This window comes from Camelus bactrianus, chromosome 25 (assembly GCF_048773025.1).
Source record: "Camelus bactrianus isolate YW-2024 breed Bactrian camel chromosome 25, ASM4877302v1, whole genome shotgun sequence".
NCBI lineage: Eukaryota > Metazoa > Chordata > Mammalia > Artiodactyla > Camelidae > Camelus > Camelus bactrianus.
In genome coordinates this window covers 10839728-10867003 of record NC_133563.1, presented here as the reverse complement: position 1 = coordinate 10867003, position 27276 = coordinate 10839728, and the positions used below count along the sequence as shown (strand labels likewise).

Genomic DNA, 27276 nt, shown 5'->3' with positions numbered 1-27276 from the left:
ATTGGCTTTAAAAAGTGATGGCAAATATAGCTTTATAATTTATACTTTGGGAAGAAATTGTGACAAAGGAAAAATAACACAAGTCTCATCTTCTCCTTCTCCAGTTAAAAAGAAGCTTCTGGCTTATTAGTCATGGAGCTACTGATCTGAAAAATTATACCACTTCCTGGGCCAGGACCACTGTGTGTAACCACAGAATACTCTACAATCTTGTATACATAAAAAATTTTTATTACTGAAAAGATCACACAAAACAAAATTTTTGTATACAAAGTTTAACAATGTGGAAAAGTTCATATTTACAATGTTTTTCATACAGTACATGATGATTTTCCTTTTATGCTTTAACAGAATGCTAAGTAGGGAAAAAATGAAAAGCGTAAGAAAACCTTGTTCAAGGAATAATATTCACTGGAAACAAAACTAACAAAATTCTTTAATGTTTCAAAGTATGTTTATGAAATACATTTTATTCTGTTTATCAGGACTGTATTTTTTTTCCCGTTTGCTTGGCACTAACACTGCTCATGCACTTTTGAATGTTCATCAAAATCCTATTTATGAAATGAATTCTACAGAAATGAATTCTACACGATGTCGGAGAAAGATACTGCAGAAATGAATTCTACATGATGTCGGAGAAAGACACTGCACAAATGCAAAGTCTGTAGTGTTCCAAATGTTAACCACCAACAGCTAAAACAAAACTATAAGCAACTGTAAATGGTTGTACGAATACAATCTTGGGTGGTCACGCTATATTAAAAAAAGGAAATTAATTGCACTTGGCTTAATTTATAAAAGAGTAACATTTCATCTACTAATCCTTCAGGACATTTTATTTAAAAAATCAGAAGGATCCACAAGCAGCACAATATCATCAACATCAGACACTCAGTAAGGACCTTATTTCAGTTGCATAATAAATCAGTGAAATTCCTAAAACACTAGACTTCATAAAATTCAAACATTGAAGATGATAAGGTAGAGTCAGTGGATTTTTTTTTAGATGAATTGCCATTATAATGCCTTTTGGTGTATCAACTATTTTTTGTACTTTAAAAGAATACTATTTTTTCATAGAGATTCAGTGTAAAAGCTACCAAAATAGTGCTAAAGTAAGGTATTGCAATAACATAATAAAAATACTTGAATAGACATTCCAGGATTTCTAAAAAAAAGTTCAAATGTATATAAACTTTTCAAATATATAACAAAGATAAAAGATAAGTTTTAAATACTTCAGCAAAGAAAAATCTTGATTTTTTATACCATAAAAGTGAAATAGCATAGTACATAAGATCTTAAAATACTTTTAACAAGAGTAGAATCTTCATAAATAGAAAAGGAAGATTCCTCTAATATTCCCTCCTTCCACACAACTTAAAAAATATTATTAACCTGCACATTTCTGTTCTTTGGGTCCAGTGTTGTCATTAACCTTCACGTGAAATGAATCATATTCTCAGAATCTATTGTTCCAGTGTAACAGTAGGTAACGTGGCTTTAAATGCAAAAGAAGAATGTAACAGTGATTCTTATAAGACAGTGTACTTACTGTCACCTCCAGTGTAACCCGAATCCGCTTCTTAGTAACGCGATAACCTGGTTTTCAGGTATCTGAGTGACAGCCAGTGCCCCGCTCTTTTCTAACTCCTGAAGCTGAGTGAACAAGCAGTGACGTGGAGCCTTTGAGACTGCCCGGCTCTGAAGGGCTGGGGACCTGCAAGCTGTTGCTCTGTACCGGGCCAGTTTCCAAGACATGACTCTTCGGAGTTAGCCTAGGTAAAAGAACAAAAGCTGAGCGACATATACACCAAAGCACAAATATGACACCAGACGTCCTTATAACTGCTATTCTCTTTCCATGAGTTTTACTCCCAACCAGTAGCCACCTTTATTAGAAAATAATTAACAGAAACTCTTTAGGTATACACTAACATCTCAAACTACAAATAATTTATTTCCAAATACAATTTTTGCTAACTTTAGAAACTTCATCAAGCACCACCCATGTATGGGCTGAGCATGGTCTCTCGTGGGGAATAAGACAGGATTCCTGCCCTCAGTTTAGCAAATCTTTTATTGATTTCCCACCATGGATCAGACACTGTCTGTATAAGAGGTTGGAAACACAAAGATGAGAATGACGTCAGCTTTGCCTTTGAGGAGTTTTAAAAATCTGGTGGAGGATAAAGGCATGTATCTAATCATACATAATCCAGTATGCAAAAGCTGCTGGAGGAACACAGAGAAGGTACATTTGGCCTAGCTCAGGAGGGTAGGTAAGACAAGCTTGAGACCTTAGTGTAGTTAATGGTCAACATTCTGGCTAATTTGATGTTTACCTGTGTGTGGCTCACCCATGACCATTCGGAAAAATTCATTTAAAATGATGTCAATATCCTTTCCTGTTCAGAAAATAAAATCATCTTCATATAAAATGACAAATACCTTTTAGTACTATAACGTAGTACTCATTGAAACTTACTAGCCTGTATTTCACATGAATCTCAAACATTTACCTAAATATACATGCAACTGTTAACAATTACCATAGAAATGAACATTACTTGTCTGTTTGAACAATATACATTAAAGGCTCTTCTCAAAGCTAAGATTTAAACTAGGAAACAGCATTTATAGGCTGAACCCAAACTTCTTAAATCCAAACTTGCCTGGATTAAGTAAACAGACATGTCACCTCAAAGAATGCTTTTTTTCCAGATATGTTATGCTTTAATTAAAAATGTATAATGCAGTATTCAAAACAGTCACGACCGTAGGTAACAAAGTCACAGCTCACCTTCCCTCACTCCGCGCGCTTCCAGACACACTGCTCTGATCGCTCACGTTGCCTGCCCGGCCCTTCCTGTCGGTCTGCTCCCCACATGGTCTGGAGCTGGATGCTGCAGGGGAGGCAGGTTCCTCACGGTCCTGTTCCCTTAATTTGGGGGTGCTGGCTCCGTCTGCTCTCACCTCTCTCACTGATGTTTCTGGTGAGGTTTGTATTTCTGTCAAAGTTTCTTGTCCTAAGTAGTCATGGTTAGTGATTGCTACTGCAGAAGTGCCGTGATTGGCTGTAGCTCCCGTGCTGGTTCCCATGGATTTGGAAATGACCTTCAGCTTATGTGAACTTGGTTTGTGGTGCTTCTTTTTGTGTTTAACTTTAGAATTGTGCTTTAAGAAAAACTCACATGACTCCTGTAGTACTCTTCGACTTTCACTGATTGGACTGTAAGAAAATCCAAGAAGAGAATTTACTTGATAAATGTTGAGTGTTGTAACAGAATCTATAAAGTATATCATAGGTCTTGTGCCAAAAATCCTTATATGTTAAAGTTAGATCCTATATAATTTACATTGTTTATAAATTCTGGAATTATAAATACTATGAGATATAGGTAGATTGCTACGAAGTGAAATCTTTTGTGCATACACTGTTAACTGCTCTTGTCAGGATAAATAAAAGACCGGTAAGAAATTAAATAGGCAAAATGAAAGGATGAGGGCAAGAAAATTCAAACCAGCATAGAGTAGGGGACTATCTATATGTTTCTCATATAAATATATCGAATATGAAAGTAAATCAGAAAGAAAGAACATAGAATATAATTAATGGTCTTTGTTCAAATTTGTTTTCTTTCTAACATTAAAGTTGTAACAAGTTATTCTGAAATTAGTGTGGGTATATAAATATGGACTAGACATATACTAATAGTTCAAAAAATTAAAGTCCAGTTAAAGTCCAATTCTTCTGACTTCAAAAACTTATTTGTGAAAAGGTCTATAGTCCTAAAATTTTTACCACAAAAAAGTTCATTAATCAAACCAACTGGGAACACTTTAAAAAATTCTATGATACATTGTTGATAGTACCCAATATATAATGGATATAAATAACTAAAATAAACTGTTTATTCATCAATGTAAATCTACTATATTGTTACAGAATATTCCGTGAGTTTGGATTTTTACTATCTTAGGGCAAATAGTGACATGTAAAGTCAGCACTATATGTGCTAAAACTTAAAGATAATGATGACACATCACATTTGAATCACACTCTATAGATTTCTTTACATATATTTGACCCATTTCATCCTTTATCATTGATAAAAAAGGATAAAATTATTAAAAATGCTGCACCCAAAATAATAAATCCAATAAATCCAGTAATCATATTGGATATGTTATAGGCCATGGAAACAAAATGCACATTTTACAAATCTTTCATTCGTATTTCAATAGAATAGTGTATGTCAGACTATTATAACATGCTAAAATAAAGTATCTCTCTCGATGAAAAAGATTTCCAAACTTGAAACTGACATAATGAAACTCTAGTACAATGATTTGAATAGTTTCTTGATATTTGATCTATTAATTTTAAAACCATGTCAGATAATTCAATAGATTCTTACTCTTTCTTGCGATTTCGTTTAAAAAACCCAGCCCACTCTGTGCACGTCTTTTTGCTTCCAACCCAGAAGACGGCAGAGATGCCAACAATTAATGTCATCAGGTATTTTATCATAAACAAAGCCAATTCTGGTCGAGTTTCTGTTTTTGCCTAAAAATAATAAATAATAAAAATGTCAGTGATACATTTAAAGTTGAGAGAGGTCTATACAGTCAATGTAAAACCTGAACAAAAAGTATAAATCTTTAGTCTGTTTTATTGTAAAATGTTTGATGTAACATAATGAATAGTGCTTTAAGTGTAATACATTCTTTACAGAAGTTACGAACAAAGAACTTTTATCAAAATATATAGTTAGAAATAAAAACACTTATTAAATATATTTAGGAAGGAAGTCTTACATCTTGGCTTGATATCTGGCATTTTTTCCCTCTAAGTACAGCAGCCTCTTATAATTGCCAAAATATTTGCCTCTCAATATTTATCTATTTTCCTTCACTATAATCTACAAAAAATACATTTAAATTTATTATAACAACATACTATTTTAGAGTCTTTATGCATTGCTGATGTTTATGTTATAAAAACTTGGATAAGGGGGTGGGAAGGGATAAAATGGGAGTTTGAGATTTGCAGATACTAATCAATATATATATAAAATAGATAAACAAGTTTATACTGTATACACAGGGAACTATGTTCAAAATCTTGTAGTCACTTATGATGAAAAAGAATATGAAAACAAATATATGTATGTTCATGTATGACTAAAATATAATGCTGTAAACAAACTGACACAGCATTGTAAACTGATTATACTTCAATAAAAAAATACAAAAAAAAACCTTGGTTAGAGCAAAATAAGTATCACTAAAATGTAAAAATGTGGAAATTTTGTAAAATTTAAATCATACTTTTCTTTCAAGCATCAACTTTCAAATATTTTTTAAATGTCAGACAAGTGTCAAAATACTATATATTCTGCACTATATCTTGCTTTTTGCACTTACTAATATTTCTTGGACACCATTCTTTATCAATATAAGTAGAGCACCTCATACTTTTTAAAGGCTGTTCCATTGTGTGGATGAACCATAATTTATCCAGCTACCTCTATTGACAGATATTTAGGTGATTTCCAACCTATTGCCATTACAAATAACGTTGTAGCAACTATCTTTGTGTATGTAATTTCCCACATCTGTGAGCTGATCTGTTGATAAATTACCAGAAAGGGAGGATTAAAGAGTATGTGCATTTTAAATAATAGATAGTATCAAAATGCTTTCTACAAAAGGTTGAACTAACTGAACAGCAAAGTATAGAACATGTATTTTGTCAGTTTCATCAATACAGTGGTTATAACACTTTTAGATGTTTGCCATGTCATAAACTGAAATACAACTTTATTATAATTTTAATTTGTAATTTCTTACAACATTTTTCATATGTTTAAGAGTAGCTTTTTAATTTCCTTTTCTGTGACCCCTCTACATATTATTCTTTTCTCATTTTTATATCAGATTGTTGGGGTTTTTTTCTTATTGATCTATAGGAACTCTTTATAAATAAATAAGGAAATTAGCCCTTTAACTATAATGTGATATGTTAATAAATTTTCCCAGTTGGTCTCCTGAATTTATTTATGGTGGGGTTATTTTTTGCCATGCAGAATCTGAAAAAAAAAATTTTCTTTTCCTATGTCAGATTTAGCAACTTTCCTTTTATATATTTTCTTTTCTTTCTGAATTTTATATCATAAAGTCCTTCCCCACTTTAAGATTAGAATTTCCTTATTTTATCTTCTAATATGGTTTCTTTCTATATATGAAACATAATCCTAAAAAAATCACATACCTTAAACTTTTTAGCAGTATATAATAGTTGATTTTCCTCCCTAGTTTGCCAAAAATACTGAGGAATCTAGGACACATTTATATAGCAGGATTACTTTAAGACAGCTCCTTCATTAGGTATATAGTGAAAACAGACGATGGATATTGGACTGTGGACAGGATGTAAGGCAAGTAAAACCATTATCCCCACACATCAGTATGTAAAATACATTCCACTGTGTTATAACGTAGTAACTTTCTAGAATATAAATTAGTATGTAAAATAACTCAGCTCACACATTGCTTGATTTGATACACCGTGATGACAGCACTCACATTCAATATAATTAGTTAATATCATACATAAATATTCAAGAAAAACATATAAAATCTATTTAAAAACCTCAGCAAAAATGCTTTAAGAGATTTTCTGTTTTCAGACATTTATTTTTTTAATCTTAAGACTACCACCTTTATCCAATCAGAAGCATCAGAAACATGAAACATCTTTTGTTTCAATTGTGCTTTTTTCATAAGAAATGACAGGATGGTTTAGGCAAAAACTAAGCTCTGTTTTTATAAGCATATTCATGCAAAACAAAAGATGATATGATCAGATTAAATGTATTCAAATAAGGGTTTCCCCTACTAACGAATTAAAAACAACTCCCAGCTCAGAAGTTCTCTTTTTCTCCCTATGACAAGACCTGTTCTTCTGACCCTGTTTTCATCACTATTAATCAGCCTTTGCAATCCAACTTAATTTTTGAAAGAATAGCTAAAGGAGGCACTTTACTATTTTAACTGAAGCTAAAACTCAAGGAAAGAACTCTTGAGACACTTACCCCAGCAGTTTCAACTACCGCAGGGAACAATTCCCTCTGACTGTCGGATTTTCTGATTGAAATCTGATTTCATGTTCATGACTATTTCAAAGATAATTCCAGGGAACATTTTCTTTGTTAAAATTAAATAGTGAAATAATACAAATGATAGATTTTACCTGATAGGGACATGGGATATGGTACTGACGACAATGGTCAGAGACCCACGTTATCTCCCAGGTAATCCTGTTCACTTGCTCATAGACGTAACATCCAAGAAGCGTCACCAATGGCACAAGATACAGGCCACTAAAGACTCCAATTCGAATCATAAATTTCTTTAGTTTCTCTTGGTTCCGGCCATCATGTTGTATAACTTGTCGAACATGATTTAAAGAAATAATGCCAGCTAAAAGAAGAGACAGCCCGACAAACACACAAAGACACAGTGGCAAGAGCACAAAGTAGCGAGAAGCATCCAGGTCATAAAGGCCGACAAAGCACACTCCACTGATATTGTCCCCTTCAACTTTGTTCATGGCAAGAAGCATAATGGTCAGAAAACCTGGTATTCCCCACGCAACAGCGTGAAACCACACTGCTTTTTGCTCAATGGCTTCACAACTCCATTTTCTCCCAGCAGCTAAGAACCAAGTAATGGTAAGAATCACCCACCACACAGTGCCAGCCATTGTGAAAAAATACAAAAACATAAACAAAATGGTGCAAGCCTTATTTTGAGAGCCTAGAACAACTGTGTTACCAAGTTCTAGCTTCTCATCTGCCTTATTGCAGGCTGTGCTGTTGCCTAGGAGGAATCCTATGAAGTACATAAGAGATACAATGCTGTAACAGACGGAGTAATATATAATTGGTCTCTCTGGGTATCTGAATCTTCTCACATCAATTAAAAAAGTAAGGAATGTGAACAGAGTTGCACAAAGACAAAATATTGAAACTATTCCAATAAAGCTTTTTGCAAACTCTAGCTCATCACTTTTAAAATACATGTTGGGGCATGGAGGTGCACACTGCTCAATTCCCAGGAACTTATAGCCTTGTCCCCCAGAAGTCTTAAGATGCCTTGGACACCAAAATCCAATGTCTCTTTGGACTTGTTCTGTTTCCTTCTGAGGATCAAGAAACTCTGTGTGTGGATCAAAAATCTCAGGAACAGTCTCATCACAGTATTGTAATCTGTAAAGATTTTAAAAATTAAAAACACAAAGTCAACATTTTTATTGAGTCACTATTTTAATGCTATGCTTTCCAACTATAAAATATTTTGTTATGCATTCATAACTGATGGGAAGACATACAACTTAAACAGATGACAGGTTAGATTTAGGTAGAAAGATTTGAAGTTGACTAAAAACTTGTAATTGTTAATGAGGCCCCAACACACTAACATACATATTAAATATCAGACAAGTGAACATGAAAACTTCCTTACTTGGAAGACAATTAATCAATTAATAATTTTAAGTGATTTCTATGTTGTTCTGGAAAGTGATTATGCAGCTACCAAAAGTGTGTGAGTTCCACAAAGGTCTACAGACAAAAAAACAAGAAGGAAGCCACTTTCCTTCCCAGATTTATTATATGAGGTATCATTATATCAGTAGGCTATTTCAAGTCACAAGCTCCCAACACCTAAAGGATAGGAGATAAAAGTAATTAACTAAGACTAATGTGCAAAAAGGTCAGTGAATTGATAATAAGGTCCATTTCCCCCCAGTTTAAGGCAAAGGTACCATCACACATTCTCATAGAATTACATGCTCTCTTTTGTTGTGTTAGCACGGTAGTAATTTTGCGTTCATTTTTGTGACTATTTGATTACTCTCTGTTCCTTCCACCCCACTGTAAGCTTCCTGAGAACAAGAACCAAGTCTGGTTTTGCTCACCATTGTATACAGTGTTGATCTATATTAAGTGCTTAACGTATATTAAGTGAGCAATAAACATCTATTGAATTAAATAACGAAAGCCTGTCATTAACATTCTGGAAAACTAACATCAATATTAAAATATTATAGTAGCTTCAGTTGAAAACATAATTTACCTGTCACATTCAAGTTCCTCAGGCCATTGGATCTCAAAAGTATCCATTAATTTTTTGCAATCAGAATATACTTTCTCACAGAATTTACGACAGGGTGGAACCACATCAATTTGGTCTGTGCAGGTTGGTACAAAAGCTTTGCAAAGGAAAGTTTCAACATTTGGGGAACATTCCAGATTTGCAAGAGGAAGAAAAAGCTATTAAGAAAAACAGCAAGATAGGTTAGAAAACATTCTGACATAACAAATGAATGAAATCATTTACTGTTTGAAGTGTATACTTTTTCACTTATACTCCAAAAGCATCTTTAAATATCATGTTCAATACAAATTTTGAGGAGATAATTTTGTTCAGTTAGCCCCAAAACCGTTCATATACAATGGAATATTATTTTATTCAATTATGCATTTTTCAAGAAGGCGCGCTATGTCAAATCAAAAGCATGAGTTGACTGCTAGGTGAAACAGGTTACACAAATAGTCAATTCATAAGTATATGCTGAAATAACACTATCCTGAGCATTCTGGAGAAATAAAAGAATGTCTGGGGTGGAACAGCATGATAAAGGCATGAGGATCATGAGAACATGGTGCATTTAGGGCAAGAAGTTCAGTCTGACTAGAATGTAAGGTCCAAGAGGTGACGTCAAGGACAGTGGAGAGAGATGAGACTGGAGAGATTCACTGGACCTGATCATGGAGAGCACGAATGATATGCTAAATTGCTTGGATCTCAAAAAAAGGAATGGGCTATTATGGGAGAATTTTAAGCAGGTATCTCTACAGTCTGACAGCTGAGTCTGAATGCAAGCTCCACACTTACTGGCTTTATAACTCTCGCAAGTTACTTAAATTCTTGGTGTCTTAGTTTTTTCATCCATAAAATGGTAATAATAAAAGTACCTGTCTCACAAGATCATTATGAATGGTAAGTTAATAAATGTAAAGCATTTTGAACAGTGTCTGGCACATAGCTAAGTACTCAATAAATGTTAGTTATTGTGATGATTACCCTTTATAGAGTGTGGATAGGTTCCAGAAAAACAGGGTAGTTGACCACATAAGTTTATCTCCTTTCCTTCCTCTTTGCTTCCTTATTAACATGACAATAAAGGGGGAAAAGGTAATAATCCACCAGTAAGTGAACAGGAGAGACTACATTTGCATACCTGAGTTTTCCAAAGAACAAGTGAAACAAAATGACAAAAACGAAAGCTAAAACTGAGCAACAGAAAGCTATTAGAGGAGTGATAAGTGACTTAACAGGGCAAAGTAGGTGCAGAGCAGTTCACCTGAGAATGAGCTGATTTGCCTTAAAGAATCTGAGTCTCAGTTCTTTGAAGCACCGAGTGGCATAAAAAACTAAAATTGGAGGAATGTTTACAAATTAGTTCCTTACTATGTCAGCCCCCCACCCCGACCCCAGGCAGTCAGATGACCATGTATTCTTTCTACCAGGCTTGTTTCCAGGAGAGATGTTCTGCACTTACGTATCAGCACAGAGCAGGGCAGAAGTACAATGCAAAGTGAAGAGAGGGAGGCTGAATAAACAGTCCACCTACAGAAACAGGAAGCACTCACCTTCTTTCCCTGCTTTGTTCTCAAAAGGTTGGCAAACAGGCATATACCCACCATCCCCAATCTCTGAACAAAACTCCACATTCTTGGAGAAAAGACCTCTACTCGTTGACAATGAAAAAGCAAGTTGACCTTGAGCTCACCTTACTATGAAGCCCACCAGCCCCATTCATGCACACAGAGCTTTTCAGTGTCCCACGCAAATATAAATGGGCAGCCAAGGATCACTGGGCATTTGAAGAAAGCATCACGAAAGACAGAGATCAAAATAAGCAAGCAGATGAAAGGAAACTTGGAGAAAACAGACTATGCAGGAAATAGAAGAAATCAGAACAAATCACAAAACGAACAAAAACTTTAATAACTTAAATGAGAAGCTACTGCATCCATTAAAAAAATAAGATTCTATGGAAAATTAAAAATAGTAAGATAGCTAAAATAAACAACTCTATAGAAGGATAGGAAGATAAAGCTGAAGGAAGAGATGGACAGGGTCAGTCCCAGAGTCCAGCTCCTGACTGAAGGACTTCCAGAAAGAAACTGGGGAGGTGGGAGTGGGGGTGATAATCAAATAAAGAAATTAACAACATTTCTTAGAACAAAAACTAGGGTGCTAGTTTCCAAACTGAAAAGGTTAACAGCATATTGCAATTCTGCTACTAAAACAGTCCTGAGCAAAAACTTCAGTCAATTAGCTCTCTTTTGCAGAGATCTTTCTCACACTCTCCTCTTTTTTCAAACCCCCAATTCCACACCTCATCTTCTCAGTTGATGGTTTTGTTCAGTTTACTGAGCAATCAGGTTTTGTCTCCACCCTTCAATGAAACTGCTTATCAGAGTTGCCAATAAACTTCACATTGTCAAATCCAATGGTCAATTCTAAGTCCTCATCCTACTCAACTCTGGACAACATTCGACACAGTGGACCGTGCCCTCTTCCTAAGACGCTTTTTTCAGGTGGCTTCTAGAATATGAATTTTCCCGAATTTCTACCAATCTCACTGTCTGTTCCTTTTCTGATTTCTTTCATTTCCCAATTCTAAACACTGAAGAGCTCCAAGGCTCAATCCTCAGACCTTCTTATGTATACACCCACTCCTCAGGAGAAACTCATCCAGAACCACGGTATTAAACAAATATCAACTATACGTGAATGACTCACAAATTTACTTCCGGCCTCCCTCTCTCCAATGAACCCTAGACTTGAATGACCATCTGTCTCTTGGACAACTCCACTTGGCTGTCAACATGTGTCTCAAACCCAACATGTGCAAAACACAACTCAAACCCACTGCACTCTGTCCCCCAAACACTCCCTTAGTGTCCCAGATCTCAGTACGGTGGTGCCACCACTCACCATGTTACCCGGGCCAAGAATCTACAGATTCATCCTCTACTCCTCTCTTTCTCTCACCCTATATCCAGCCCAGCAGCAAATCCTATTGGCTCTCCCTTCAAAATACGTTTTAAATGTGACCATTTCCCACTGTTACTAAGTTATTGCTTCTAAGCCAGTACATCTTTCACCTAGACTTAGTGAAAGCGGCTCCTACCAGGTCTCACTACTCACCACTCTTGCTAATCTTGCAGTCACTTTCCGTACCAATCCATACTCCCACCACCGTGACTCTTTAAAATGTAAGTCTGTCCTTATTCAAAAGACCCCAATAGAAATAAACAACAAGTTTACACTGTATAGCACAGGCAACTATATTCAATGTCTTCTAGTAACCTACCATGAAAGAGAATATGAAAAGGAATATATGTGTGTATATGTATGACTGGGACATTGTGCTATACACCAGAAATTTACACAACATTGTAAACTGATTACACTTCAAAAAAAAAAAAAACCCAATAGAAAAAAATTTCAGTCTCCTTACCAAGTCCTATAAGGCCTTAAGTTTCCTGGCCCTTTGCTATGTCTCCAGTTTCATTTCCTACCACTCTTTCTCTTTCTCCACTGCCACCAACCTGGCCTCTGCCTCTCAACATTCCATGTATATTTCATGTAGACGATTCCCAATCCTCTTTTGAAAGCCTCTTCCCCCCTCATCCCAGTGGGCATTCTTGCCTGTCTTGTGCTTTGGGGAAGGGTAATTTTTTGCTATATTAAAACAATTTTCTTATGGGCCAAACATGGTAAATCACATTCTCTTTAATTCTTCTAGAGTGCCAACATTTGGTTAATTCAATAATGTTGATATTCATGCCATCTGTAGGGGCAAATCAGACGCTGAAAACTCAAATACCTTCAGTGGCCAGGCAGGTACATGCAAAGGGGTACAAGGCGGCAGTAGCTGGCAAGCGGCTGCTACTCAACACTAGTGGACTGCGATTTGGGAATGCGAGCACAGAGCCATTAGGTATTTCAATTTCTCATAAGAAAATAGCATCTGGATTTGGATGTGAAATCTCTAAATTTACAACTTTTCTACTTTAATGTACAGGACAAACTGTCTTCGGCTCAGATCCATGTGGGCCACTAATGTTCAAGTTCCATTGTGAACTAATAGACATAAAGAATTTTAGACTTGGATGGGACCTGAGTAGACTTTTAAGTCTGTTATTTTAAAAAAGGATGTGTGAGTGAGTGAGTGTGTGTGTGTGTGTGTGTGTGTGTGTGTTTGTGTGTTCTGCCAAGGAACAGCTTCTTTGAGTAAAAGGTTACAAAGAATCCTGATATATCAAATAAACAGAAGCACAGTCGCTCTGGCTGAACAGGAAGCCCTCCCTCTGAGACACCTCTCACTGTTTCCCTTCCCCACCAGTGACCTCAAAGCACCTCCAGAGATCACAGTTTGAAAACCACTGACCTAATCCAAACCCTCAGATTACAAGTGAGAAAATGGAATCCAAATTCTTATTGAAATTGTTATTGAAATCCCCAAATCTAGTTTGAATTAGAATTTAAGTGTTCCTATTCCTGAGCTAATGCTATGTTTACCAATGCTATAGCTACAGACAATAGATGAGAGCTTTGATTTATTCAGCACTTAACATAAACTAGGCACTGTGCTTTTTCCATATACTAGTTCTTTTTACTACAATCCTGTAAGAGAGATGTTATCTCCACTTGGCAGGCAAGGACACTGAGGCTCTAAAAGCACCTTTTACAGGGTCACATAAGTAGCAAGTGGCAATCAGGATAGGAACCTGGGCCCACAGGACTCCAGATATGTCCTCTGTAACCCTGACACTAAGCTGCCACGCAATTCTCCCTGACAATTACCCTTCCCCAAAGCACAAAACAGGCAAGAATGCCCACAGGGATGAAGGGGGGAAAGGCTATCAAAAGAGGATTGGGAATCTTCTACCTGAAATAAAACTCAACAAATGTTCACAGGACACATTAATCAAAGACGAGAAGACTTTAAACTATGTTTATCACATTCCAGATGTTATATGTACCCCCTGAGGCAGGTAATTCTGGAACAAGTAATTTTAGGACAAATACTCTAAATACTGGGTAGTCAGCCTGTTACTGAACTCATTGCAAATAGTTGAAAAAGCAGAATGAGCATATTTCCCTAATCTTTTAAATAAAATTCTTGATAGGAATCTTTTATGTTCTTCCACACAATGTCCTGGGTACCATTTTCAGAAACCAAATCATGAGATGGACAGACTACTAACTTGACTCATTGTGACATTTCATGTGTCCTTAATCTTATACTCAGAATATCATCATATTATTACACTAATACTTAGCATGGCAAGTGCTCTGTAAACCCGTGAACTGAGCAAAGATTCAAATTTCCTAGGCTCTTCTTTCAGTTCCTTCTCTCCCAGAGTGACACACCTCCTTCACTCAAGTCTCTCAGTAACCCAGAGCCTTCATGGTTTCATGCATGAATTTCGCTTTTTCAGATTTCATTCTCAAGAAGGCTCAGAAACTCACCCAATAACTAACCATGGCATAAAATATCAACACTGCTTTTGAAATTCTAGCATTCAGTAATAATTAAAATAGTCCTGCTGTTTATTCTTTTAACACTCAGAGAAATAAAAGGTAGGCACCTTTAAGAAAATGGTCAGTTCCCGGCAGGAACCCTGTGGCATTACTATTAGTACCAGTGGGGATGAGGAAGAAGAGGGCAATTAAGAAGGCAAAGCATACGTCCATTCTGAGCCAGAGCCAAACTATGATAAACAGACAATGAGAACCAAAATCCATGGAGTATTGTATATGATCCTTTGCTGGAAATAATGCCAGCGTTGTAATTCTGGTTCCAGCTCTGCCACTAACTACAGTATCACCTTCGGCAGATAATTTTCTGTCTCTGAGTCTCAGAGCATCCATCAGTTAAATCAATATGATGAACTACTGGATGGTCTCTAAGGACACTTTGTGGCTCGAAAATTTATGAAAAGAGTAACAAAGACTTGAACAGCAGAGCTGGACATAAATTCCAAAGCAACTGTGGTTGCTACAATGGTGTTTTCCCCTTGGTAGGTAACTAACTCTGTCTCTCACTGAGCTCTGGAGTGTACATTTATCATTTCCATCTGCCCAGTAGTCCTATTTTGGGGAATCCCTAAGTAGGTGAGATGCTACAGAAGCTTCAGGATGGATGCAGGGATGCAACCTGACAACAAAAACACAGGCATATAATCTAAGCTTGGCCAACTGGATGCTCCAGGTATTGAGATTCTTAAGGAGAGGGTTGTATAAAAGAATAGTCAGATTATCTGAGGCAACTGCAGTGGGAAGAATAATGCCCATAGTGCCAAAATAAATGTCCAGGGACAATGACTCAGGAAGTGTCTAATACTGGTGGCATAGGTGACAGACTGATCTTGTGGCATGATCTTAGCTGCATCCTGGTTCCCTTTGCGCCTCCCTGGTTCTCCAGCCTCTCCAGTGATTCGATAAACTATGCAATGTCCATCCATTTTCTGCTACAGTTAGTCAAAGTTGGTTTCTATTGTTTGCAACCAAGAAGACCTACCAGCACAGCAATTATAAAGAGTGGGTTGTAAGTGACCTCAGTGAAGTGAGAGGAACTCTACAACAGGTTTTCTAGCTTAATTGGGGCCAAAAGCAAGTGAACATTCTGTCAGCATCTGAAGATGGAAATCTGGCAGCCCATGGTATATAGTAGTAAACAACTAATTGTGTTATCTTTATAATCACTTAGATTCAAAGAACTCAGACTGACGTGCGCAGTGAAGACAAGGCTGAGGCTGCCAGAGAAGCAGAGAAGGGGAAGAAGAGTGCTATGTACTCAGGGACCATGGGCTGAATGAGTGCTTCCGGTGGCACTGTTTGGCTTAGGAAGAGAGTAACAAACTGGCACCCCTGAATTCTTGGCTCAAGGTGTGGAGTGAAACAGAAGGATTTATGGCTTAAGAAGTTGAAAATCAAATGCATAGTTTGATCCTGCAGGTTGCCAAATTAGATCAGTTAAAGGTGCTTTCCTTTCATATAAGAGATCTAGTGATCTGTGATAAGGAAGCAGTGGGACCCTGAGATCTGAAGTGGAGATCCTCCCCACACACAGGGCTCTGCACCCACAGCCCTCAGAGCCAACCATCATCCCTTGTCCACTGAGGCACGCATCTGAAATATTTACTTTGTAAAATGAAAGTAAGCAGCCTCACACCCCATCCTCTCCACTCTTCAATGGCTCAATCTACAAATAAGAGTTCTACCCCAGCATGCCCTGGGAGGGTCAAGTCAAAATTAAATCTGAGAAAAAAAAAAAGGATTATACATAACTTGTGAGACTGTATTCACTTATATTGGCTTGAAGGTGCTGGATTATGGAGGAAAGAACGAAATTTTACACAGGGCTAAGACACACTTATGTGAATGTACTCTGGATTCAACGTGCCAGCTTCAGAGGCTGGGCTTTTGGAGATCAGACGACAAATGGGCTTTTGACAGGGGCTTGCTGGGACCCTGTTGGAGGAAATAATTGAGAGGATGTGACCGTCAGCTGGCCCATGAGCTGGACCCTGACTGGGGTCATCCCCTCCCTTGTCCTTGCATAGTGTGTTCCACTGGCCTTCCCAGCACTAGAAGCTGCCCGAGGACTCAGCCTTGAGTTAGTAAAATGGTGCTGAGACCATCTGGACGGTATGTGTGACTGATCCCAGTTAAGGCCTCAATATAAACTTTTAAGATACTGGTGGGTGGGTGTGGAGATCTACTCATTTTCTGGCCACCCAAGACAAGCCTCGCACGTAAGATTTTTGCTTATTAAATCTGCTCCCTACCAATCTGCAGTGGTCTGCCTCTTTCTTCGGTCTCTCCCTGCCCTGGGGATGGAGGCCAGTTTCAGATTAAACTGGGGCAACTCCAGAGGAGGATGCAAACTAACAGACCTCAAACCCACCCACTGTGATTTCCCAAGTCCATGTGTATGTACTTCAAGTAGCTCTATTTCACAACAGCACAATCACCATACTGGCTTCCTGGATAGCATTTTTCTGGTAGAAGGGGCCAAACATTACAGGTCTCCCTCTTCCATGACAGAAGAGCAAAAGCAATACTACAGAGCATGGGACTTTCAGAGATGAGTGGCACCACTGAAAAACATATTCAGGGTAGTAATTCTCAGCACCTGTCCATTTTTAACTCTCCAATACAACTGGGTATGTTATTAATACACTGTCTTAAGCAACCTTAATCAAATGGCTAAGGTAGTTTTCCAGATGTGGTCTCTTTACTGCAGCAAGTCAGTACAGCCCTGGCAACTCATGTGCAGCTCTCATCTGGCCAGTGCTCCCCACACCCCCAGAGGAATTCACTTTCACCTAGCAAGGAGGGCAACACATCTTCATCAACTTGCTGCAGAGCAGTCATTCTCCAAGAGAGGTCCCCAGAGCAGCAGCAGCAGCAGTAGCAGCAGCCCCTGGAGACTTGTTAGAAATGCAAATGCCCCATCCCACCCTAGCCCTACTGATTCAGGAATTCTGGAGGTGGGGTCAGTGATCTGTGTTTTAATAAGTCCTTCGGACAATTTGGAACCACACCAAAGGGCGAGAAGCCTTAGAGTAACATCAGCTGTTCAGCGCTGTGCCTCAATTCCATTTGACCAGAGACTCTAAGCATATCACTGTTTCACAGGACATCACACTGGCCCATCATATTTAGGGCATAAAGCTGGGAGGCCACAGATCTATGCCAATGAGGAGATTAACCCTGGGTAAGTAAAAGGGATCCTCCACCTTGATTTCCCTAATGGTTTCTGGTAGACACTGGATACAACCATGGGACATCTAGAGGTAATCAACCCGAGGCCTCCCATGAACTGGCTATTATCTAAGTCACCTACCTATGACATCAGGTGCAGCCAACAGCATTGCCTCTTCAAGTGGCCAGAGGAGAACATAAAGGCATGGGACGGCAGCACCAGCACACTGCTCACACTCCCGGAATGCCTACCTCTGCCGCATGACACCTTCTCCTTCAGTCACACCAGCTAGCTCCCCACGCTATAATGACATGATAATGGAAGGAGCCACAGCACACACCTGGGGTTGGTGGTGCTGTAAGATTCTGAAGAGAAACTCCAGGTTAGAATTACAACAGAGAGGAATCAAAAGAAGAAAGATATTTTGATTTTTAAAAGATAGATAAGCTAAGTCTAAGCAGAATGGTCTTGTGGCAGTCTTGTCTGTACCTTGCTTCCCTCAGGACTAAAGATGCAGGTTATATAAACACATGTCACTTTTCTGAAGCATGAACCAGGATCCCCCTGGTACATGGAAGCAAGCCTCTTTACTAGTGACCAAGGCCACGTGACTGTAAAACCTCCGACTCTCAGCTTGGGATCTGCACTTCCTACTCATGGTACACAGTAACTCTCACTAAGTGCTAAGAGCTTTATTTCTTACTTTAAAATGGTACCAAAAAGAATGCCAACTTCTAGAGGTAGAATGAAATGTACGTACAAGATAGTAATGAAAACCTAACAAAAGTGAAGAAGTTTAAAAATAACTGAAAAAAAAATAGTGGTGGACCTTAGCTAGCCAACAGACTCACTAAAGATCTAAAGGGGTCCTTAAATGCTTACACGTCACAGAGCAAATGCTATCAAAGTGGTAACAAGGGTCTTGAGTAAATTCTACTTTTTTAAATTGAAGTACAGTCAATTACAATGTGTCAATCTCTGGTGTATGGCACAACATCTCAGTCATGTATATACATACATATATTCATTTTCATATTTTTCCATTAAAGGTTTTTACAAGATATTGAACATAGTTCCCCGTGCTGTACAGAAGAAAGGTTTTTTTAAATCTATTTTAATATACAGTGGCTAACATTTGTAAATCTCAAACTTTGCCACTTATTATCATGAATGTGATCAATCTCAGGCAAGTCAATTTCTTTAAAAAAAATGCAAAGTAGAGCCTGGAATATAAGAGAATAAAAAACAGGAATTTGCATTATTTTCATAGTGGAAAACTCGTTATTTGTTAAGCAGTTCTTACAGGCAAGCATTACAAATTTTAAACTATTTCTCCAAAAGAGCTTTCCCTTGGAAATTAGACAAATATATGCAGTAAGTGGTTGGCACTGCAAAAGAAGAGTCCAATGAAGAGTCAATTTTTTAATTGAAAACTTGTAACTTAGAGAGTGCAGCCAAGATGGTGGAGTAGGAAGAACCTGAGCTCACCTCTCCCCACAGGCACACCAAAATTACAACTATTTACAGAGCAACTGTCGATGAACATGACCCGCAGACTAGCAGAAAAGATTTTCCACAACTAGAGGAATAAGAAGGAACCACAATGAGATGGGTAGGAGAAGAAGTGATGCAGTATAGTCAAAACTCATCCCCTAGGGTGGGCAAACCACAAACAGAAGGCTAACCACAACTGCAGAGGTCCTCCCCAAGGAGTGGGGGGTCAGGGCCCTACATCAGGCCCCCAGCACCGGGGGTCCTGCTCTGGGAAGAAGAGCCCCCAGAATGTGTAGCTTTGAAGATCAGAGCTGGAAGGCTGCAGGAAACAGACACTCTGCTCTTAATGGGAATGTGCAAAGCTTCACATGCTCCAAGTCCCAGTGCAGAGGCAGTAATCTGACTGGGTCAGACCCACTTGCTGATCGTGGAGAGCCTCCCAGAGAGGCAGTAGGCAACTGGGACTCCCCCAGAGGAAACAGACACTGGTGGCAGCCATCTTGGGGAGCTCATTCTACCGGGAGGACACTGGTGCTGGTAAGGGCCATTTTGGAGTCTTCCCTCTAGCCTGTTAGTGGCCAGGGCTGACCACTACTGCTGGCAGCCACCATGCAAGGCAGGGACTTGCAGCCAGCAGGGCCAGGGACCAGCCCTACCTATCAGGGTGCCCAACTAGTCAGCCCCGTCACAACAGAAGGGCTCACACAGCCCACATTCAGGTACACATTCACCAAGCATTAATGAATGAATACATGACAAATATACAAAAGAGAGGAATAAAATTTAATTAGCTACATGCCACATTCTCAAGGAAAGGAGACAATCATAACAACAGTCACCTCATGATCTAAAAGAACCACGTCCCTTTGTGGACAGGCTCTCCTGAAGGCACAACTATAATATCCTAGTCTGTGGAATATCAAGGAATGGCCCTAGGAACCTTGTGCCTATGAGCAGAGACATCCAGGAAAAATACTGTCCTCTGTTCACATGCAGGTCTAACCCTGATCCTGCAGACTCAGAAGTAGACAAAGTACTTCCCCTACTCCTGCAGTACAATGTCAGAAAGGAAGGTAAATTTATACCTTTAAAACCCAACAGTAGCCACTATACACACCACAACTGATTTGGAACACTTTTCCATATCTATTTCATTTTAAATGACTCAATAGCTTACTTTCAGAACAGTTACACCTATTTTCAGAAAGTCTTCCCTGAAAAAGTAAAGCGGTTAGTCACACTAAACATTTCTTTTCCTTCTGTATGGGGTAGAAGAGCAGAGAATAAGGAGGAATGGAAGGGGTCTACAAGACTCACATAAAAGCAGTTGAATATGTTTAAAAACCACTGTCCACAGAAACAGAAATTTTTCTTAAAAGTTTGTTTTTATAGTTTTTTATCCGTCCCTTTATTTTTAATTGAATAGAGACATTTCAGCAGTGCATATGAACAGGTGGAAAGGAAAGGTTTTTTTTTTTTTTTTGGCTTACTTCCCTTTAGACTGTTCAAAAGTGGAACAACCACATGCTGTTCCAAACACAATACATGACTTAGCTTTTGCCTAGACCTTAACGAAGGCAATTCAAAAAGAAAAATACAGTATTCCGGTTTCCATTTTCCCTAGATGAGTTGCAGCTCTTTCTGGATGAAATCAGTCTCTCAAGGGACATCAACCTCACAATTTGAGAAACAATGCTTTAGATATGAAACAAAAAAGCAACACAATGGAAAACCAGTAGCCATTTGTTTTTCCACTTGGGAGAGTCAGATTGTACAACATCCTTTTCACTACAAAGCCAAGTTACTATTCAGAAATGTAAATTAACTCTTTGTAACACAAATGACTTCAGCTGCAGATAATAAAATAAGGAAAAATTCAAAGTCCCTTATTTCAAGCAATTTCTGAAACAAAACTAAAGGACTAAGAGATTTCAGTCAGATCCTCTGGTTTGTGATCAATCTGACTGAAAAAACTTTATGTAGAAAGTAAATACCATATAACACAGGTAACATGTTAATAAGAATGCACAATAATGATTATTTATTACATGCTGTATGTGTGTAATCCTTAAGAACACTTTCAAGTACTTTAAACCAGGGGGCAAAAATGGGCTAAAAATGATGCACTGCTTTTGTAAGTAAAGTTTTACTGAAACACATCCACACTCATTTGTTCACATATTGTCTATGGCTGCTTTTTTGCTACAAATGAAGAGCTGAATAGCTGTGACAGAGACTGTATGGTTTGCAAAGCCAAAAATACTTATTATTTAGCCCTTTACAGAAAAAGTTTGTGTTCCCTGCTCCAAATCATTGGGTCTCAAACCTGAATGCCCATTAGAAATACCTGGACAGCTTGTTAAACCAAGTTTTGTGGGCTCTGCTTTCACAGATCACGATTCAGTAGGTTGGGATGGGGGTCCATGAACCTGCACTTCTAACAAGCTAAAAAGCTGCTGTTCTATGAACTAAACTTTAAGAACCACTGCTCCAAACCATCTCATATAATCACAGATCAGCAATGGCCACAAATGGTATAAATTCTATAAAACAGGATAGCCATCACACAAAATGAAAACAAAGGCATAAAACAGGAGGGAGATGGATCCCTTGACTTACACAGAATTCTTAGTGGCTAGGAAGGCACAGTTGGTAGCCATAATCATCCATAATTCTTCAGCCCCTCATCCTAGCATTAATTCACAGTGAATATTGGAAATTCAACAGGGAGCAGCAGGAACCAAAGGCAGTTGAGTTGGAGGTGTAAAACTCAATCAGTTCTTTTTTTCCCCCCAATTTTATTATGTAGAATTATTACAGTTTGACTGCACATACACATTATATTGCATGTAAATACATATAAACAGTATACTGTGCTTTTTTTAGTTTTCATATATGTACTATTGTTTCTAAGAACAGATTAGATCTTTAGCTTTTCAAACTTACATAGCAATCTTGACACAACATTGTAAAATGACTATAACTCAATAAAAAAAGTTAAAAAAAAATAAACTTACATAGCAATCAGTTCTTTATAGAAGCTATAAAACACTTTTTAAAAAATTTAAAGCCAAGGTATATCAGTTATAATTTAGTACTTGACTGACTATAGACATAAGTACTAAAGTACAATGTTTGAAAAGAAATCTGACACAGATAGTTTATAATACCATAGTCCAATCAAAAGATTAATTCCTTTAACTTCATATAAATAAATATAAATGGTTAAAAACCAAATTCTTTAAATAAATTCAAAACAAACATATGTCAAGCTAATTTGGGGAAGAACATAGAGGATGTCCACTGATATATTGTATTAGAACTAGGCTCAGGCAGATCAAAAGCAGACAAAATGAAAATTACCTAAAAATACTAGTGTCTTTCACTTACAGCCTGAAGAAGATAGAGGTAGAAAGTAAAGATTTGGAGGGAAAATTCTCTTACTGATTTATTAGAATAGGAAGCACCTCCTTTTCCTTTATTTAGCCTTTATTGAACACCTAGCATGCTCAGAGGTGCTGTACTAGGCATTAGAGACAGAAATCAACACACGTCCATACTCTCAACAAGCTCGCAAAGCAGTGAGAGAGCCATGCAAATAACTGCAATACGGCATGAGAGGTATAAGAACAGTTGTATATACATGTATGATCAGAGTGCAGAGAGTGAGCTGACTAAATATGCTTGGGAGAAAGGTGAACGGAAGGCCTCACTACACAGAGTTACTGCTTTAACTGAGACCTGAAGAAACTGAGCAGGTGAAGGGTAGACGGAGCCCAAGAGGCAGTGGATACAGAATGTGCAAAGGCACAGAAGTGAGAGAGTAAAATGGATTTGAGTTCTACAAACAGGTCACTTTGGCCAAAGCAGAGTGTGTAATATGGGAAGGGATGAGATGGACAGGAAGCAGGGTCTCATAAAGACCCTTGGGTGTCACTCTAGTCAGGTCTCTATTTTTCCAGCTTTAGGGAAATGGTGAAGAATTTTAACCCCAAGTGGACTGCATGGATTTGCATTTTAATAAAATCACTTTGACATCACCAGAGGGGAGAGACTGAAGCCAAAGGATTTTATTTCTGATCTAAAAATTATTTTTTTCATTGTTTTTGGGGGTTTTTGAAATCTTTTTTTTTTAATCTAAAAATTCTGACAAGACTTTGTATTCAAGGCACAGATGAGAAAGAGAAAGAGCTGATTTGACGTTAAAAAATCTCTCCCAGTTTAATTTTTATCAAAATGAAGTTTACGAAGTAGCAGATATTGAAATTAACACATCACATTCTAATCTTAGGAAATAATTTTCTTTTTTATCCAGTGAGGTCCTGTGTGAAAAAACCCCACAAAAACAGTTAAAGATGACATTGTGGTCCATGCTGACAGAGACTACTATGTCAGATTATAGTGCTCAGATCTTGGACAAATTACAACTTCACTGCGTGTCAGTTTCTTTACCTACATAGTAACAGATTCAAGAGTTCTTAACATGGGCTATAAATAGTAGTATATGTCAATAAAATTGGTTTCCTTTTTAATCTTACTCGTTTTATTTAAATTTTAAAATTCTCTTATTCTGACAACTCTCAAACTATAGGATTTTGGACATTCCACACAGGAACTAAAAGAGAATGCCGCTGGCTAAGGGGCAAAGGAAAAGCATAATACCATGGACAAAAAAATAATCTATAGGGATTTAAAGTCTGACTTAGGTTAATATTATTTTGTCTTTCCATTTCCTCTCTTCTTTTGTAGACTTAGGTTAATGCTGGTATTAAACGACTGCTTGAAGGCTTTCTTTTATATCCTTAACCCGACTGATGTGTGATTCATAGAGTAAAATGTAACAGTAAAGACTAAGTTTAGCATACAAGGAAGATTATATAATGAAGAGATTGGTAATGTAAGCAATCAAATAAAGGAGGAAAGAACAAAAATGCCTTCTCGATAATATCCAGAGACCAAACTACCTATGAAAGAAGCTAGGTAAAAAACATCTGTTTTTGATAAAAAAACAGCCGGTTTTAAAAAGACATATGGAATAAAAACTAGTTCTTACCATCTTATAATTACAGTATTTAACAGCAGGGATGGATCTCTCCCTGTCTTTATAATGATACTGCATGATAAGGAACTCATAATCTGAATTTATAAGGTCAATGTTAGTATTCAAACTTAAATTGTATGCCACTATACACAAAGGAACCTGGATTTTTTAAATTTAATAACTCTATAAGACATGAGTTATAAAACATATATCATCAGGGAAGATGTGAGTGAATGTTATAATTATCCCTTGAAGTTACTCCTACTACATACTTTATTTAATCAGACTAAACCATCAAAATGGTTCTGATTAACCAATGAAGTCTCACTGCATCATCTGCTCAGTGTTCAAAATGCTATCCTGTACTGGTTTGCAAAACCACTGAAAGATTACAATAATAATTTGTAGTATCTTTTTTAAGTACTTCTACTTAATATTTAAAAGCCCTCCTATTTTAGACATGAGTCTACAATGAGGTAGCTGGACAGGTATTCAACTAAACAACAGTGGAAGACTTTTGAAGCTGCAAAATCAAGTCTGGTCAGTTTTTAAAGCAGTGTCTATATTAAAATTGCAGGGGTTTCAACTCTAAGCAAGAATCTCAGAAGTAAAAGCCTTTGCCATCTTTAGTTTTTCTGGAGAAAAACTACGAAAACATTTGTTTTCTTTCTTCCATGAACTTTTATCAACCTAACAGATCTGTAGGAGAGGATAGGTTCCTGTCTCTACAGGTAACTCTTCCCACACCTCCCTAGCAATCTGCGTATCTCTAAACCAGAGGCAGGTAACTGAGGCACCCGAGGCAATCTTTAGTGTCACTCTGCTCCTCCCCTGATGTGTGGTTTCTTTCAAACAAAGAATACTTAAGCACTAAGCTTTAAAAAAAAGTCACTTTTTAGCAGAACACTATCTACAGCCCCAAAATCTTCGTCATTGATTTGCTTCAGAAAATCAGGGCCAAGTGAACATTAAAAACTATTTATGAAAATATATGTAGTCCAAGCACTTTTAGATCAGGCAATATAGATTATATACTTAATGAATTAGGAAAAATTTAGAACACACATACCTAGGGGAACTACCATAATTGACTCAGGAAAGTAAAATATTTGCCAGGTGCAAGATATTTCAAAATCATTCATAACTATACTTCATATAAAATGAACCCAATCTTCAGCAAGTCTACTAAACAGGGCGATAAACATACACAAAACATAAGTTAGTAAGGAGAATTAATTTTCAAAAGGATTTATTCAAAAGAGAACTCGTACACAACTTGAAGAAATCCTTTACTGTGTTAAAAAAAAAAAGTTGCATTTACAGTTTGTTCCAGATCAGAGCATAAACTATTTTTCCATTAGGTATGAAAAATAACTCACCTCCATTTCCAAAGCAGCAGTTCTCTGATCATAATGACCCATCAGATTAGGGAAAAATGTCATGTTGTAGGCCATTTTCATACATCTGGGAACAGTAATTGGTTCACAGGTGAAAAGACTGTGCCCTCTTACGAGGGGTAGAAAAATACATGTCCACAAAAACGTAAACATTTCCATTTTCTTCAAATTCCTAATTTACCACACGGCTTGAATTAATCACTCTTTTCATTCACCGATTTCCATCCAAAGATAAACGTTCAAATTCCTCATTTAATTATTTTTACCATTCCGAAGGAAGCGCTTTTCCTGAAAATGAGTTCTGGGTCAATTACTGTAAAAACAAACAAAAGAGTGTATCAGCAACATTTGTCATAGACTCAAACGCGACGTCCAAGTGCAGAGCTAACATTTTCACGGAGGTAACTAACACGGGAAAAAGGACGGACTTTCATCCTATCTATTCTTCCACCTGCCCTGGCACAGAATCTATCATTTGCTGAGGAAGTCTCATCTCTAGGGAATGGATGACAGGAGGTCTGTGCTGTAAGGAACACAGGATAAAAGAGGGGACTGAATGAGTGAGACAGAGAAAAAAGCAATGGTGGGAGTGGAAACAAGTTAAAAAGGATTAATAAACCGTAAAATCTGAGAGCCACTGTTGGGCATCTTATTATGCCTAAGAAAATCGAGTCCCGAGGAAATTTCTTAAGACCTAATGAGTTCTTAAATTCTTTAAAGACCCTAAAGGGCCAGTTTTTGTGGCACACTTCTAGGGATCTACTTTCATGTTTTTAGAAAGGCCAACTAGAGGGAGACGTCGGGATTCCTACTGCGGAGGAGCCAAACTAGTGTTCAAGGGCTGGAGGGAGTAGTGATCCCACCGAAAAGGAAAGGGAGCAAAGTTGTCCCGGGAGGAAGGCTGTGGGCCCCAAGCCGCGAATGAACTGCACCCCCCGCCCCCACTCCATCCCCGCAACACACACCGGTGAGCGGCTTCCAGCGCCCGGCAGAGGGACTCGCCCCACCCCCGGGCACCTGCCCCAGGCCCAGCGCCGGGCAGCAGCGCCCCTGGCCCCGCGAGAACCCGGCCTCGCCTTTCAGGAACTCGCCCCAACTTCCGCGGAAACTTTGGCGAATGTGGACCGTCCCGCCGCCGCTTTCCCCGCACCTGCGGCTCCGGGAGCGCGCCCCGCGCCCGCCCGCCCCGCGACCCTCGAGGCCCGCCCGCTCGCCCCTGGGCCAGCCCGGCCGCGCCGCCCGTCCAGCCGGGGCCCGAGGAGCCTCACCTCGGGCGGCGGTGGAAGGCAGCCCTTCCTCCCCGACCCGGTCCAGCCCACCGTACCCCTGCGACTGGAGACGGCGCCGGGGAGAGTCCCGGACTCGAGCCACCTCCGGGGCCGCACGGGAGCGAAGCTGAGGAATCCCGCGAGACTGCGCCGCCAGGTGGGGCGGGCAGGTCCCGGCTCGCGCGGCGGCGGCCGCGGCGGACGCGGCGG

The 27276-nt window shown here is 38.4% G+C and overlaps 1 protein-coding gene across 2 annotated transcripts; it reads right to left on the bottom strand.

Moving 5' to 3' along the window:
• Window positions 1-210: 210 nt before the first annotated feature.
• On the bottom strand, window positions 211-27276 carry FZD6 (frizzled class receptor 6). Of its 2 annotated transcripts, none has more exons than XM_074352604.1 (7): window positions 27123-27276; window positions 25781-26111; window positions 9148-9344; window positions 7262-8279; window positions 4425-4573; window positions 2807-3235; window positions 211-1781 (listed from the first exon to the last, which is right to left on the bottom strand). In XM_074352604.1, the coding sequence occupies exons 2-7, from the start codon at window positions 25955-25957 to the stop codon at window positions 1613-1615; spliced, it is 2139 nt and encodes a 712-aa protein (XP_074208705.1). In that variant the 5' UTR covers window positions 25958-26111; window positions 27123-27276; the 3' UTR covers window positions 211-1612. The 2 variants fall into 2 exon arrangements, with proteins under 2 accessions (XP_074208705.1, XP_074208704.1); XM_074352603.1 differs by having other exon boundaries at window positions 27067-27272.

Coding starts and splice junctions, on each gene's coding strand:
- FZD6 (XM_074352604.1), bottom strand. CDS start 25,957: ATGGAAATGTTTACGTTTTTGTGGACATGTATTTTTCTACCCCTCGTA. Junction 9,345..25,780: donor CTGCTGCTTTGGAAATGGAG/GTGAGTTATTTT, acceptor TTTTCTTAATAG/CTTTTTCTTCCTCTTGCAAA. Junction 3,236..4,424: donor AAACGAAATCGCAAGAAAGA/GTAAGAATCTAT, acceptor ATTTTCTTACAG/TCCAATCAGTGAAAGTCGAA.